The sequence below is a fragment of the Homarus americanus genome, unplaced genomic scaffold (genome assembly GCF_018991925.1).
Source record: "Homarus americanus isolate GMGI-L3 unplaced genomic scaffold, GMGI_Hamer_2.0 scaffold43895, whole genome shotgun sequence".
Taxonomy (NCBI): Eukaryota; Metazoa; Arthropoda; class Malacostraca; order Decapoda; family Nephropidae; genus Homarus; species Homarus americanus.
Window position 1 is genome coordinate 715,534 of NW_024738072.1, and position 14,905 is coordinate 730,438.

Genomic DNA, 14,905 nt, shown 5'->3' on the forward strand with positions numbered 1-14,905 from the left:
AGATGATGAGAGTCAAGGGCTGAGTACCTTGTCGTTGTCCCATACCATCACTTAATAATGTGTACGTAGTATGTCTTCGTGCAGTGGCATGTATAGTGTAGGTAAGTGTTTTATTTTTTCTGAATGAGCTTGTTGCTCCTTAAACTGCGACCACCCTAAGTCATTCATTTATATAATCTGTGTTAAGATAAAACTGTCACACAAATTGCTCCATCCCAACAAGTGTTTCAACTGCAGGTTTTGTGTTTGTAACTAAATTTACCATTGCACTGAGAATTTCGTTACTTGCCGTCTGAAAGGCCTTGGAACAGGTAAGCTTCCCTTCACCTGCAAAGCTACCTGTGTTATCCGCCACATTAAATGCGTGTAGTGCAGGGAGAACGGCTAGTTTGTTTAGTGTAAACACTTGCTCTATGAGGTTCAGGGGGAACAATTACCGATGTTGTCCAGTTCCTTTAACAAATTAAGTGTCCTCATTCACACCAGTCAGGATACTGCCTCAACAGCTTACTGATCACTGTTTGGGTAGCTCATATCCTCGTGTGTACTGTACCTATGCATTAGTGCCACAATCAGACAGTTACTTTGATGAACAGGTCGCATTAACTTCATTTCCTCACGTTTTCTTGTCAATACAGAAACACATTTTGGGAGGGAGAGATTCCTGGTCACTTGTCTCGAGATGATTTAGTTAGTGACGCGCAAGACCCCAGCAGGAGGGGTCAGGTGTGAGGAGAATCAGCTAAATTACTCAACTAGGAATAACCTGACACTGAAGGAGGACTGATCACAGGTACTTCGCAGCTCTGAACAGGAAGGACTAACACTCACAAGGTTTAGCCTTTCATTCTGATAAACAAACAACCAAATATGCTCAGACAGGTATGAGGTCAAGTTGGTCACGTACAGTACACCTGAGTAACTCTGGTCATACACGGAGATGCAAAAATCTACAAGAGCTCTTCTTTAATGCAGTGAGACGAGTACGAAAGGCTAAGATGAAAATCTATACAGGTGGTGAGAAAATATCTAAAGGCACCGAAACCATAAGTGCAAAAATGATATCCATTATGACGAACCTGAAGGTCAAAGAATTACGAGAAAACCCATTCCTCTCCTGCCGACCGCGAAATGAGCTCCGGGTCACTCTCATGAGGCGAGAGCTTTATCGCCAAGCCACAGAACCTCACACTGCCAGAGAGGAGAACTGGGGCAGAATGTTACTGTCGTGTCCTCACTTAAAGCAGGAAGAATGCAACTTAAGTCGGATATAATTTCCTCATTAAGATGTACAAAATTCATAAGAAATCAGACTAACTCCTGGCACATCTCACCTGCCTCAGCCGATATAAAAACACAACCAACTCGGGTAAATGCACTTGTAAAATCACCTGTTGGAGGCATAAAGAACCTGTTATTTACCTCCTCGACAACTACACAACAGACCCCAACTTAACTGATGAAGGACATCACCTGGAGGCGATAACTGGCACCATAAATTATCGTCTTCTTAAAAGTTTGCTCAAAGTGAACATTCGTCAGAAATAAAATAGGTAGGAAATATTATAGATCAATCTTTTTTAAAAAGTTATCACTTGAGGTTTAGTAGCATGAAAACTGCAACAGCTTATGAATGCTCCATTTGAAACACAAGGGTAAAATTAAAACGACTAACCACGGAAAGATTTCAATATCCAGATCAGGGCAGATCCTTAAGACGGTGGAACAGCGACTGGAAACACAACGGAACTCGAATACTTTCCAGAAGAAATTATTAAACCTTGAACGTGAAGCAACACACTGACGCAGGTTATCATGGATGAACCGATCTCGTGCCAGTCATAAGACAACTCACATAACAGTAAGTGTTTACAGGGACCTGCTACCAGTTGACTCTACAAACATCATATTTATAACTTTGGTTCGAACATACACAATGTTGTCGTCAACAAGAAGAATAAACCTGAACGTGTAATCATATAATTAAACAGTAAATAGTTCATTATTCTCAACCTCAACCGAGAACAAACGACAACACCATTCAGTTAAAGCCGTAATAACTTCAATACTTAAACAAAACACTACATCCCTGGCTCGTAAGTCTTATATAACCAGCAATATATATTCATAACCAACCTCGGTGTTCACGACTGGTGGATCACACATAAGGACTATTTCTCTATATACAGTAAATATATACAAACTCGCAGACTCTCTTAACCAAGTGAGGAAAGTGACGGATCAATGACTCGGAAACTTGAAACATATAAAAAAAATAAGTTAGCTGATATTTATCCCCTTACTAAAATAACTTAAACCCTTACTAAGATAACTTAACCCCTTACTACCTAGATAAGTTAAGCTCTACTGTATGTTCTAAGATGTTTTACCATACTAGTCTCCTCATCATTCTTTACATTTCTTCTTTACTGTCAGAATTAACACCAAGTATATTAAAGTAATTCTTCTTATATGACAATTGACTAATATTTTTATTAAAGTTCATTATTATATTTTTCATTGTTATAATTACTTTCACTGTCACATTGTTTTCAGGGCCGTGTGATTATTATTATCTGATGGGTTTACCCTCGATCACTAAACCAGTCATGACAGGAACAGTATAGCAAAGCGAACATTTTCCTACGATAAAACTAATATATTGTTTTTCTATTACCTCACCAAGTCCCAGGAAAGAGAAATATAACTTAATATTTCCTGTCTGTCCATCCGAAATTTTATAAACACGAAAAACCAACATAAAGAACAATTGGTATGAGTTAAATTCAGTAAATAGCAGAGAACTCAACAATGTGTGTATAGAGAGTTATGGTGTCTTGTTGTGACGCAGTGGGCCATTGGAGTGTCCACGTGTTCAATATAATGTAAGACGCCATTAATAACTTTAAAAAATAACTTATACATTGTTTTGGTCTTCCTGAACTCCGTCTGCCTATAACTGGTCATGGGAGAAGACAGTCTACCGTTAACTGGTTATCAATACTTTATAACGGGGAAGAACTACACAGTGGTTAAATGGTTATGTAGTGCACAGTTCTAACAACACGTGTATTTGTTACTTAGTTATAGTTTAAGCAATGAGAGAGAGAGAGAGAGAGGAGGAAGGAGAGAAAGTGCCATCCATCTTATTTGCATACATCCATCCATAATATAATAAAATACAAGGAAATGTAAAATAAAAGACTAATAATGTAACAATATCAACGAGTCTTTCCTTAATTTGTTTTAGTGTGTACAAGAATATTTGTATCAACTTATGACATTGTATACTACGTTACACCTTATTATTAGATAAAGGAGTTATGTTATTTTACAAGTGCCGATCTCAACACACACACACACACTAAAAAAAACCCACCAAATTACGTGTAAATAAAAAATCAACGCTTTTACAGTGAATACGTGAAAAGAAAAAAAAGGTTAACGCTCTGACAGTGAACCAGCATCTCACATCACCCAATAACCCAACTTCCCACCTCATAAATAACATATGTATGTGAATAAGAACGCCTTTGCATCAACACCACGAAAATGAACACCCAGAAAAATCACTTTATCCTTAGAAAATATGTAAATAGGGTAGTGGAGTGTAGGCCAGAGAGGAACGAACCCCCGTAACTCAGGTTCATAACCGAGGATTCGAATCAGTGAAGCAGATATCGAGTACATTGTGTTGTATATGTTGGTTGACTCATTTTCGCAGCAGCTAATGGATAGAATTTACAATTTGTTTCGTGAACATTAAGAAATTTTGGTTGAGTAGGGATTTTTGGTTGAATCAGTAGTGGGTTTATATAGTTATTTACAGTAATTTAAGAGGACAATTTTTTTGTATCACCTGAAGATAATCACTCCAGCTTACTTCACCTGGTGATTAGATACCCTACTATTATCTAGGGGGTTAGGCTAGGTTAGATTAGAGTAAGTTAAGATAGGTTAGGTTAGGTACTATATTGTAGTTTATAGACCCTGTAACCTCTATATATGGACAGCAACATATGGAAGGTACAATAAAGTGTTGATATATGTAAATAAGTGATAAACATACCCAGGTGTTGGTGAGTGAGAGGGACGTCCAGGGTCAGTGTTGTACCAGACACCTCGACCACTGTCCTTATCTCCGTCTCTGTTGCTTCCTTCCCTGATGTTGTAATCATAACCTGTAGCAACATGATGGGATGTTATGATATACCCGAGTTATGTTACACGCCTGTCATGATAAACCTGGGTTATGTTACACACCTGTCTTGATATATCTTAGAGGTCATGGATTCTCTCTCGTAAACTTCTACTGAAACAACACCTGTCTGACACCCAGTATGCTTGGCTTCAACCTTCACACCTGCTCGCTCTCCTACACTCATTATCGAGGCTGTGTTCTTCATGTCTGGTGGGTCGTGATCCATAGTGTGGTCTGGTCCCAACTCTCTTTTTCATTTTATGTTAATTTACCACCTGTCCATTCCCCCTAAACAGCACACATTCCTATGTTGGTAATACTAACCCACACGAAATGTTTTTATCACATACAGACAGACACAGACAGACAGACATACCGTTTTATTCAACCAGGAGGGGGCGTCGACAGGTTCAGTAAGAGTGATTTGTGATTGACCAGCAGCAGCCGTCGACCCCAGCTTCACCCAGCATCTGCCCTCCGATTGGCCATAAAGACTCAGCTGACCAAACACACCTGGAAGATGGAGATGGGAGAGTAAGGAGGTTATATAAAAAGATGAATAAAACCTCGAGCTTGTGACCTCATTTCACTGTTAATTCGTCATCTCTGGCGTCATTCTCCGGAGAAACATGTCGTCAGAGAGGAAAGTTTTAAATGAACCTTTAGCTGAGAAATCTGATAGAACAACTTTCATCGTTATTTGAGTCTTCCCTCTAGAGTTAGTGTGAAAATGTTATAGATGAACTTTCCATGATCTTGACCTTCAATACTTACTATTTATCCAGCATAGTCTATAAGATAACGTTTAGTCATACATAATGCTGAGAATTTTGTCATTAAATCATTGGTGGAAGAAGCAGAGAGACAGACAGATATCCAAGCAGTCATTCCACCACCTCACAAATCCTTTCAGGGACAATAATAGAGACGCAACTTCTACATACCCCAACTACACCAAATCCACACTCGCTGCTTAACTTGTGACATACATCCAATATACCCAAAGACCTCTTACCCACCTACCCACAGCTATCTTGCCCACCTACCTATAGCCTTCCATCCCACACTGGGGACACCATTAGGCATGGGCATATCCTTGTTGTTCGGGTCGTCGGGGTCGTGGGAGCCTTTCAGGGTGATGGTCAGCTTGTGGGTGAAGGGGTCAGTCTCGTTATCACCTGCCTTCACTTCTCCACCCTGCCAAAGGAGACACGTGCTCAGGTTAATTAAACAGTTATTTGCCACTCTGCCAAGGTAAACACGTGCACAGGAATAATATCACACATGTTCAAGGTGGATATGTTTCGACAGTGTATAGCGATGCCCAAGTGAGTTACCATCATGCTAATGGATACAGGTTAATTAATACCCCTTGTTTTACTTTACTCCCACAGAAATTCATAATAGATAGACAATATTTTGCATCATACCACTGCGTCATAACCGTTGTCACCATCTCATTAGAAGTCGAAATTCCATCAGGTCACTTCGACAGACTTGCAGGTATTACACCGACAGATCACTGAAATACACAGTCAACCGTAGGTATCACTATGGGTGTCTTACGGTACTCGAACCCATAAAGCTCTCGAGCAGTCTTCTAGCAATACGACATTCCGTTTTCAATAATGTTACCGTGTATATGTTGTAATATTATCAGTTATTAATATATGTCTTATTGACTAACAGATAGAATTTGTCAAACTGTTATGAAGTCTGTCTCAAGTATTGTTTCACTGATATTCCTTTTTATGAAACTGATTCGAATGATACTTAATTGTTTCGAGTTTTGAACTGGAAAGTAGTGGGAGTAAAGTGCAAAAAGGGGCATTCTCTTAGTGTATAATTCATTCAGGTAAACTCATCCTCATGAAAAAGATTCAGTGTCCAGTATAATGACCTTCCCTGGAGTGTTTTGTTGACCCCTGTTACTACTATACACAGTTAGTGCCGGGAGGAAGAAGAGTACTTTTGTGTGGCTCTGTTATATTGTCTTTTGTTTTATTTTGCCTTTGGTTGGATTCATGACCAATCTACTGGAGTTATATAATTGGTTGGTTTCTTGAGGTTCTAGACTACTCAAGGCACCATCTTGTTTCTTCCACAGTACTCGTCTTGATGTCAGATTTCCTGGGGATGATTTTACTTTTATTTACTGAAAATCTTTCTTTCTGACCTTCACCAAATCGTTGACCTTGAGACAACTGGACGAATAGAGAAATTTGTTTGACGCTCTGGTGTGTGTGTGTGTGTGTGTGTGTGTGTGTGTGCGTGTGTGTGCGTGTGCGTGTGCGTGTGTGTGATTCCTGCTAGATATAAGCAACATTCTGCCAATGTATAAATAACCACAAGGAAGTTAACATCCCTCCAACATACAGAGGAAGACAGGTTAATTAACATCCTGCAAAAACACAACGTGGGAGGTAGTAAAGAAGTGACGGGATTTGAGGTTTAAATGATATACAGCGTTTGTATAGGGAGAGTATAGAGGCAAGCGTTAAAGAGTGTGTTGGGGAAAAAAGAAACAGACTCCCAGAGAAAATAAAACTACAACAAGAATATATAAAAGTTTGTCCTGTTCAAGTTATTCATCAGGTGGTTAACAATGTCTGGTAAACAGTGATACCATATGGGAGTTGAAGCAGCTACTGTAGTGAACAAGTTACATATGATAGTATAGAGAAGCGTGTAGCAAGAGAAAGTTACTGGTGAATCAAAGGTAAAATGAAACTGAGGTGTGAGTTGTTCGAAGGTTCGGAAATGTCTGTGTCAGCGTACGTCGAATAATAAAGTGACACACAGAGAACTAAAAGGAAAGACATTAACTTATGCATCGTGGAAATTGTTGCAACAGTGAACAGTGTCCTGGGAAGTGAAGATAGATGTGTGTAGCAGAATAGTTGAGCAGACACTAACAGGCTAGAAGTTAATAAATGACGAACTTGGTTGTAATATTTAAGATGAATATAATATGTAAAGCAAGAAATATGGAGTAAAATAAAAGATAAAGAAAGAAGAGATAGAGAGCAAATAAATCGGGTAATAATGAAGTGAAAGATTGATAAAATGTTGCATAAATCAGAGGTGCATAATAGGAAAGAGAAGATAGAACTAAGAAATAGATAGAAAGGCGTGGTGAATGAGGTACTAGTAGGAGTGAGGAGGAGTGACACCCAAGAAGAGGCACTGTGTATAAACGAGTTGAGAACATGGCGTGGAGTAGCTTATGGAGTTGGATGTATAGGTGATGGATAATGTTCTTCCGGGTGATGGATAATGTTCTTCCGGGTGATGGATAATGTTCTTCCGGGTGACGTAACAGAGTCGACAAGTTAAGGTCTAGTTGTGGGAGGAGTGCATCACGGTCAACGCACATGTTAGAACAAAAATAGTGAAATAATGAAAACAAATTAAATAAGAATAAGTTACGGTATTCTGTCTGTTCGTCTATGTAGTGAGTTATTTATTCTTCTTATCATTTGTCTATTCTCTTCGTAGTGTTGCTTCACCTTCTTCACCTAACACATCTCTCGCATTACTCTATATACATCCTCTTCGTCATCCTATTTCGAAGAATCTTTCTTACATGTCAGTAAGAATCTCAAAGGACCTCTCCTCGTACACCCACACCCCCCACTCCCCCCATACACTCCACACCCCCACACCCCCCATACACTCCACTATTTCTTGACAGTTCCAATCTCCTTACCCCGCAGGCAGCTCTCAAGTAACTCCTATCTGTAGCCTAAATTTTATATCCCTCAACTTCATTCAAAAGCCAAGTTTCACTGCCATAAGTTAAGGCATACAATATTTTTACTATTATTCAATTCCACCTTCACCTCCAAGCCAACGTTCCTCCCCTTGCTGATACGCCCCTGCTCTTCATTCCATCTTTCCCCTTAAATTTTCTCCACTGCTTCATTTCACTCACTCTCTGTCGTACCATTCTTACACAACACCGCTCTCAAATATTTGAAAACCTAAACCACTTCCTGTACTTTATTTTTCCTCATATTTTTTGTTCATGTCAATTTGTTCCATTTTTATATTTTACATAATTTACAAAGTCTTCCTCGCTTTTATATACATTTACGTGACTCTCTTATATTTTATCGTTATATATTTTAGCCCCACACGCCTTGTCAAAGTCATTCACCCCCTTTCCAATTCCTGTGAGCTCTGAGTTAAAATAAACTGACGACTGTATATATACACACACACACACACACACACACTTGCTACTACTGGCTATATACTGCTACTGTACCTGGTCCCAACTACGACTCTGCCTTAGCTACCCTACCTTCATCACCCTCACCACCCCTGTCCATACACGTTTAACAAGTACTGGAACATCACATAACCATTCTCACCCTTCCTCTCACTATCTTCTTCATTTAGCATCACATATGACTTGCTCTTTTTATGCCTTCATTACACAACATCAAATTCCTTTCCTATCACTCTAACTTTCATCATCTCTCACAATATTCCTTCTTAATCCTCTCCTGTACCTTCTGCAGACCACTAAATGCTATAAAGAGACCAGTTTGTCACTAGTTTGTGAAGCTCCTCGCATACCAAAGAATCTCTTATTTCGTTAATATTATCAGTTATCTCCCTGTTGTTACCGCCACCGGTATGTTCAGCTGACTGCGGAAGGTATCACCTTTGGTCCGAGACTGAGGGTTGTTCAGCCTGTCAGTTAAAGGAGCACGTTTATCATCGACGAGTACATTGATTTCCAGGTCATTTTCATCAAACCAGTCCTGGTGTATTCTTTCGGTCTGGCCGAGGGTCTCTGTAAGTTTTTGTCATTACAGTGTTGAGAATATCCCATTCGGCACTGGGAATTGGGTTGTTTGTTGTCGGCTTGTTTATCAGCCCATGTTCGAGCTGCTCTCTGAAAGCATGTGATACCGCTGGATCCTCCAGACGCTTAGTGTTAAAACCTCTTCTGGAGGCTTGTTGCCTTCGCCGTTTTGGGGCTACGTGAGTAGCTTGACTCTGACGAGACAATGATCAGTGTCGCAGTGGTCTAAGCCACACATGACTAAGGGTGATAAGGACATCTCAACACACACACATGCACACACAAGCACACACTGTACCTGGATGAAGATGATGTTGGCTACAAACTCATGGTCCATGGTGTCAGAAAACACGAGGGTGCCATACACAGTCACAGTGCTGAGGGAGGGCGTCTCGGTGTCCACCACCAACCGCATACCTGAAGGACGAGGCACCAATTTAACAAACATATGTAAAAAAAATTGGACAAGCTGGCGGTTGGTCCCCAACTTATTACACCTTAAGATTAACCTAACTAACCTAACCTAACCTAACCATTACCTCGGAACACGATCAGCAAAAAACATTAACAGCCTGGTTCCCATTTATTGCTAGACAGTCATCATCACGTGCTTCGTGGTGACAGAGTGAACCTTTCTTGTGAGTCTCGATCCAGTAAACACGAGGCTTTGTTGGTGGTTCATGAAGCAACCACCATGTTAGAGGTCCCAACCTGTTACTCCAATACTGGTTCACTGAGCGAGGAGTTATGTAACACTAATCCTGTGAATAGTAAAAACTTGCTGCTTGGAGGTATCAGACCCACTGGCCCAACAAGCAGCAGGTGTTGGAGTAGAGATATCTCCCAGGTCTCTCGTCGCTTCTCCCTTGACCATGATACTCTCCGCCAGCTGCCTCTTCAACCCATCAATGTTTGCTATACGAATGTCTGTATTTGTCTATATCTCATTATCTTGGCTTTAGGTGTATGTTGATTGAGGAAACCGTCCTGAACTCTTTAAATAAAATCTAATTGACTAAAGTTAAACTCGCCATATATACACCCCCTTACTTTGTCTGGATAAGTTACCCATCAACCTTTTCAAGAATAGGAGGGTTTATATATTACTCTTATGATTATTTTTCCTCACCATCAGTTAATTCTATTAACACTGTTTATGTATTCAGTTTGGTTTTAATTTAATTTTTAATACCACACATCAAAGACTCACTGACAACGCAGCCTCTTTTTCTGATCTTCCTGTCAGTATGAAATTATTTGTATCCTTTAATTTGACATTCAACAATTAACTGATGCGTTTCTGAATCTATGAATGTTATTGCATAGATTTTTTTCAGTACATAACAAGAGCTTTGATTTCCTCTATATTTGTGTAACACTTCTACTGTTCGTGTAGTAGACATTTATGGTAGTTTTGATCCGAGTCTTCCCTCTGTCGAGTTGAGGCAAATAGTATAAAGAAGCTTGCCCGTAGTCTTACCTTGCCCGGGAATCGAACCCTTTACCAATCACTTGCGAGGCGAACATTTTTAACCATTACAGGCTAATACTATCCTATCCTAACCTAACATAACCCCGAGGTAGTATTAGGGTGTTTAAGGTTAAGTTAGGTCAATGTTATGATGGTTAATCTTAAGCTCTTATATAGTAAAAATACTAATAATAATATCTGGTCTTTTGTTTCTCGAAATACTAAAAAGTCATAGACCTGAGAATTAAAAAAAGAAATACGTCGTACAAAAAAGATCACAAAAATCGACACAGTTCGACTTGAATCATTCGTACATCCTTAAGTTATAATACTTTCTAAACCATGTAATTCTCCCTCACTGTTCCCTCTTCAGGATCATAAGCTTTCAAAAAATAGAACGTTCGAATACTTTTTGTGACCAGTGAACTTCCCCAAAGTTTAAAAAGAGCCAAAATCCTCTGTGGTCATCATCCCTCCTATTAGATGACGATAATCTCGGATTTTACCAACGTTCAGTTTAAGTTTTCTCCTGGTCATCCAAATTTTAATATCAGATTATCAAGGATTTCATTATCTCCTCAATATCCTCAACATTTGTAATTTGCTCTCATGTCTACACTACCTTGAGGGACGGTGAGGTTATCTCCATCAACTGGGATGTGGTAGGTTCCATCACTCTCGTTCTTCCAGGTTTCATTGTGAGACCAGAGGGCGGAGACTTCTTGTTCCGTAATAGGGGCGGGCAGTGTCGGGGTGATACAACCCTCATACATACACCTGTGAGAGTAACAACAGGTATGTCATTAAATCACAGAGGGGGGTGGGGTGAAAGTAACAGGCGAGCCATATCATTAAATTTAGTCAGTTTGGGACAAGAGTTGAATACGTTATTGACCAAGTCAATTTAGTTGCTCCAGGAAAATTATTTCATCAGGTCATTAGATTTGTCGTTTACATTCACCAGGTATATATTTGATGACCTAACTACAATACAATTAACTCATCAGATGACCTAACCAGAACCCAGTCACCAAAGCTACGGAATCACAAGGTGACCTTTGACCTAATGACCTGGAAAGTTACCAAACTAAGGAAAAGGGTAAACTGAACTATCCCTGGCAGAATTAGGTATTTATATACTGTGTTTTCGATGGCTGCTGCACTCACAAGCACAATACACTCATCTTATATGACGAAACTAAACCTCCATGGGTGACAAACGCAACATAACCAAACAAAATAATGTACAAGTAAAGATAAACTATATCTATTAACATACTGTATATATTATGCTATCCATTCAAACATCTCTCTAATATTATAATCCCGGGACAATAAGAGACATGATATCCACAAACAGGCGCTTACCTGTAGACTTGAAAATAAATGTTTCTATCAGATCCCTTCTCTCGGTCATCAAACACTTCTCGCTTCTTCCTCGACAGTTTGCCATGTACTGTAGATAGTAACAGAGAAATGTTATATAGTAGACAAGAAAGCAAAATTATGTTACAGCTATATGAGTTTGATGTTACATACGTTCACATCTACTGTTACAAATGTTCACACCTGTTGTTACACATATTCAGACCTGATATTCCATCTGTTTATATCTGTCCCTCCACGTTTCTACACACCTGATCCACAAGGTATTATTAAATATACTACATATCTTTTATAGGAGAATAAAATAAACAGATGCTCAAAATAATAAAATAAACATAGCGATATTTGGATAGATATTTATGTAGTTGATTACATTTACTGTTTAATATAGGATTATTTAAATATATATATACGATATAGGTAAATAGAGAAATACATTGAGAGTTTATGTATATATGTTCCGTTATGACTCGATATGTTGCATTTATAACTCCATGATTTTTTTAGTTTTTTTCATTAGGTCACTTTTATTGACAATTTCGTATTACATCGGAGTGAATTTATGACGATAATTCTGTCAATTTACATGAGGTTGTTATCAATGAAACCAAGAATTTTGTAATTTTACCTTTGGTGGTAATAATAATAATAACAGTACTAGTGCGTTAATAATCGTGTATTCATTTAATTTTTACTAAGTCTGGTGATGTAATATTCCCAGATAAGTGACTGATGGGTTCGCTCTCTCTCTCTCTCTCTCTCTCTCTCTCTCTCTCTCTCTCTCTCTCGCTCTCTCACCTATGTAAGTCATCGTGCGAGTCTCCTCATCCCAGTAGTAGTCACCGTGGATGGCAGTGGCTGGGTCAGGTATAGCGACAGAGCTCTCCTTCTCCACATTGGTCGTCCTGAGAAGGTGACCAACGAGTGTTAATTATTGTTGTATGCGTCATCATCTTGTTTCTTATGTATACGTGAATATATATCAATGATCTTGGTAATGAATAATATATGAGGTATAGACAATGTAGGTGTATGGAAGCTGTCAGCAGTGTGGGTGTATGGAAGATGTCAGCAGTGTGGGTGTATGGAAGATGTCAGCAGTGTGGGTGTATGGAAGCTGTCAGCAGTGTGGGTGTATGGAAGCTGTCAGCAGTGTGGGTGTATGGAAGCTGTCAGCAGTGTGGGTATATGTTACTTGAAGCTGTCAGCAGTGTGGGTGTATGTTACTTGAAGCTGTCAGCAGTGTGGGTGTATGTTACTTGAAGCTGTCAGGAGTCGAGTGTATATAACTTACTTGAACTTGTCAGGAGTCTGGATAAACTGATGCTCAACGTAGTAATAATCGCCAGGTGTAACGTATTTAGTGTCGGCTCTGTAGGTGATGTTTGTGATCTGTTGAGAGGAAGACAAAATATATAAGAAATGGCTCGTCTGTATAATTCTTCTTTTTTGTGTGTTGAGTGAGGCAGACTTTCTTCACAACCAAAAAAGTCAGACAAAATGTCTTTTTTTTCTTCACAACAACAACCGCGGTCTTCAATAATAATCATGACAGATACAGATAAATAACTTTCTTCACTAATAAAACTGACTGACATAAAAAACTTTCTTCACAATTACAGCTGTCTTCACTAACTTATTCTAACTTAACCTAACCTAGCTTAACTTAATGTATCCTAAAGCATAACCGAACTTAAACTACTATAAACTATTCTAACTTAACCTTACCTGTTTTAACATAAGCATACCTACCTCTCTCTCTCTCTCTCTCTCTCTCTCTCTCACCTGCTCAGAATAATCGAAGGCCAAATTGTACGTCTCAAGTGTAGAGATGACAGCCATCCAGCCAAGGGAGGTGACAGGGACGGTGATGTTGCCGTGAGAATTGGACACTAACAGGTTACGGCTCGACAGGGAGGAAGGCTTGACGGTATTCCTCCTCATAAAGAACCGTAAGAACTTGATGGGCGGAGAACACACAGCTCCACTAACCTGCCGGGGAGTGTGTAGGTATAAGGCGCCCCCAAGAAACATGGACACTCAGAACAGGACAGGCACTGACACTAAATTTGGAGAAGACTTTGGTAACAGACAGACAGACAGACAAAAAGACATAAGAGAAAGACAGAAAATACAGACAAACAGACAACAGAAAGACAGACAGCTAACAGATACAGACAGAACAGAACAGACGGGGACTGGGGAAACATAAGAGTAAAGAGAAATTAAAAATAGATGAGACAAATATTATATTAATCTACACCAGGAAGATGCCGGAAAACCAGATTATTTAAGTGAGACATTGTACGAGTATGGAAACACAGAGGAAGGGAGAGCATTCCACAGTTTGACTGTGTGAGGATAGAAGGATGTACTTTAACGGGTTATTCTCGTGTGACTGACATCCACAGAGAAACGGTGGGCACCGCGGGCAAGACGAGTGTTACGAGCCCACGGTCTTGCCGGCGGTACACAGGATGCCAAATCCACCGATCATTGTCCGTTAAAGTACCTGTAAAAGAGAGAGAGTGAAGCAACATTGTGGCAAAAGAAAGGGAAGAGATTATCAACTAAAGGAGAGTTAATAAGGGAAGTTTAGAAAGCAAAGACTTGTGCCATACCCTGTCAAATGCTTTGGAGACGTCGAGGGCCACGACGAAAGTTTACCCGTAACCCCTAAGAGATGATTACCAAAGATGGGTGCAGTAGGAGAGCAGATCACCAGTAGATCTCGCCTGGTGAAAGCCATACTGATGATCCGACAAAAGAAAAAGGCGTTCAAGGTGACGGAGAAAGTGGGAGTTTAAATACATCCATAGAAAAAAAGACCGGCACATACACAAAAAAAGAGACTCACTTTAGGGTTAGAGAAGGCAGGTACAGCCAGGTCACAGGTAGTGGGGTGGAGGAGGTCCGTAGCTGGTAAGACTCGAGCCTCGGGTATCCCAGTAAGTGAGCCATCTGTGTCTATCCACACACTCTCATGCTGCCACTTGAAGGTCAGCTGCCAGATGAGGTAGTGTGCAATGTA

General features: G+C 39.7%; 1 protein-coding gene across 1 annotated transcript in view; it reads right to left on the reverse strand.

The window, feature by feature from the left end:
* Positions 1-14,905, reverse strand: part of LOC121873710 (fibrocystin-L-like) — an 88,312-nt gene that overhangs the window by 22,127 nt on the left and 51,280 nt on the right. The window contains exons 50-59 of the mRNA XM_042377412.1: positions 14,732-14,878; positions 13,660-13,866; positions 13,169-13,266; positions 12,673-12,779; positions 11,857-11,944; positions 11,111-11,265; positions 9,316-9,434; positions 5,248-5,398; positions 4,578-4,714; positions 4,070-4,181 (exon numbers count right to left, since the gene is read on the reverse strand). Of these exons, the coding sequence (XP_042233346.1) occupies positions 4,070-4,181; positions 4,578-4,714; positions 5,248-5,398; positions 9,316-9,434; positions 11,111-11,265; positions 11,857-11,944; positions 12,673-12,779; positions 13,169-13,266; positions 13,660-13,866; positions 14,732-14,878 (1,321 nt within the window). The remainder of the gene's footprint in view (positions 1-4,069; positions 4,182-4,577; positions 4,715-5,247; positions 5,399-9,315; positions 9,435-11,110; positions 11,266-11,856; positions 11,945-12,672; positions 12,780-13,168; positions 13,267-13,659; positions 13,867-14,731; positions 14,879-14,905) is intronic.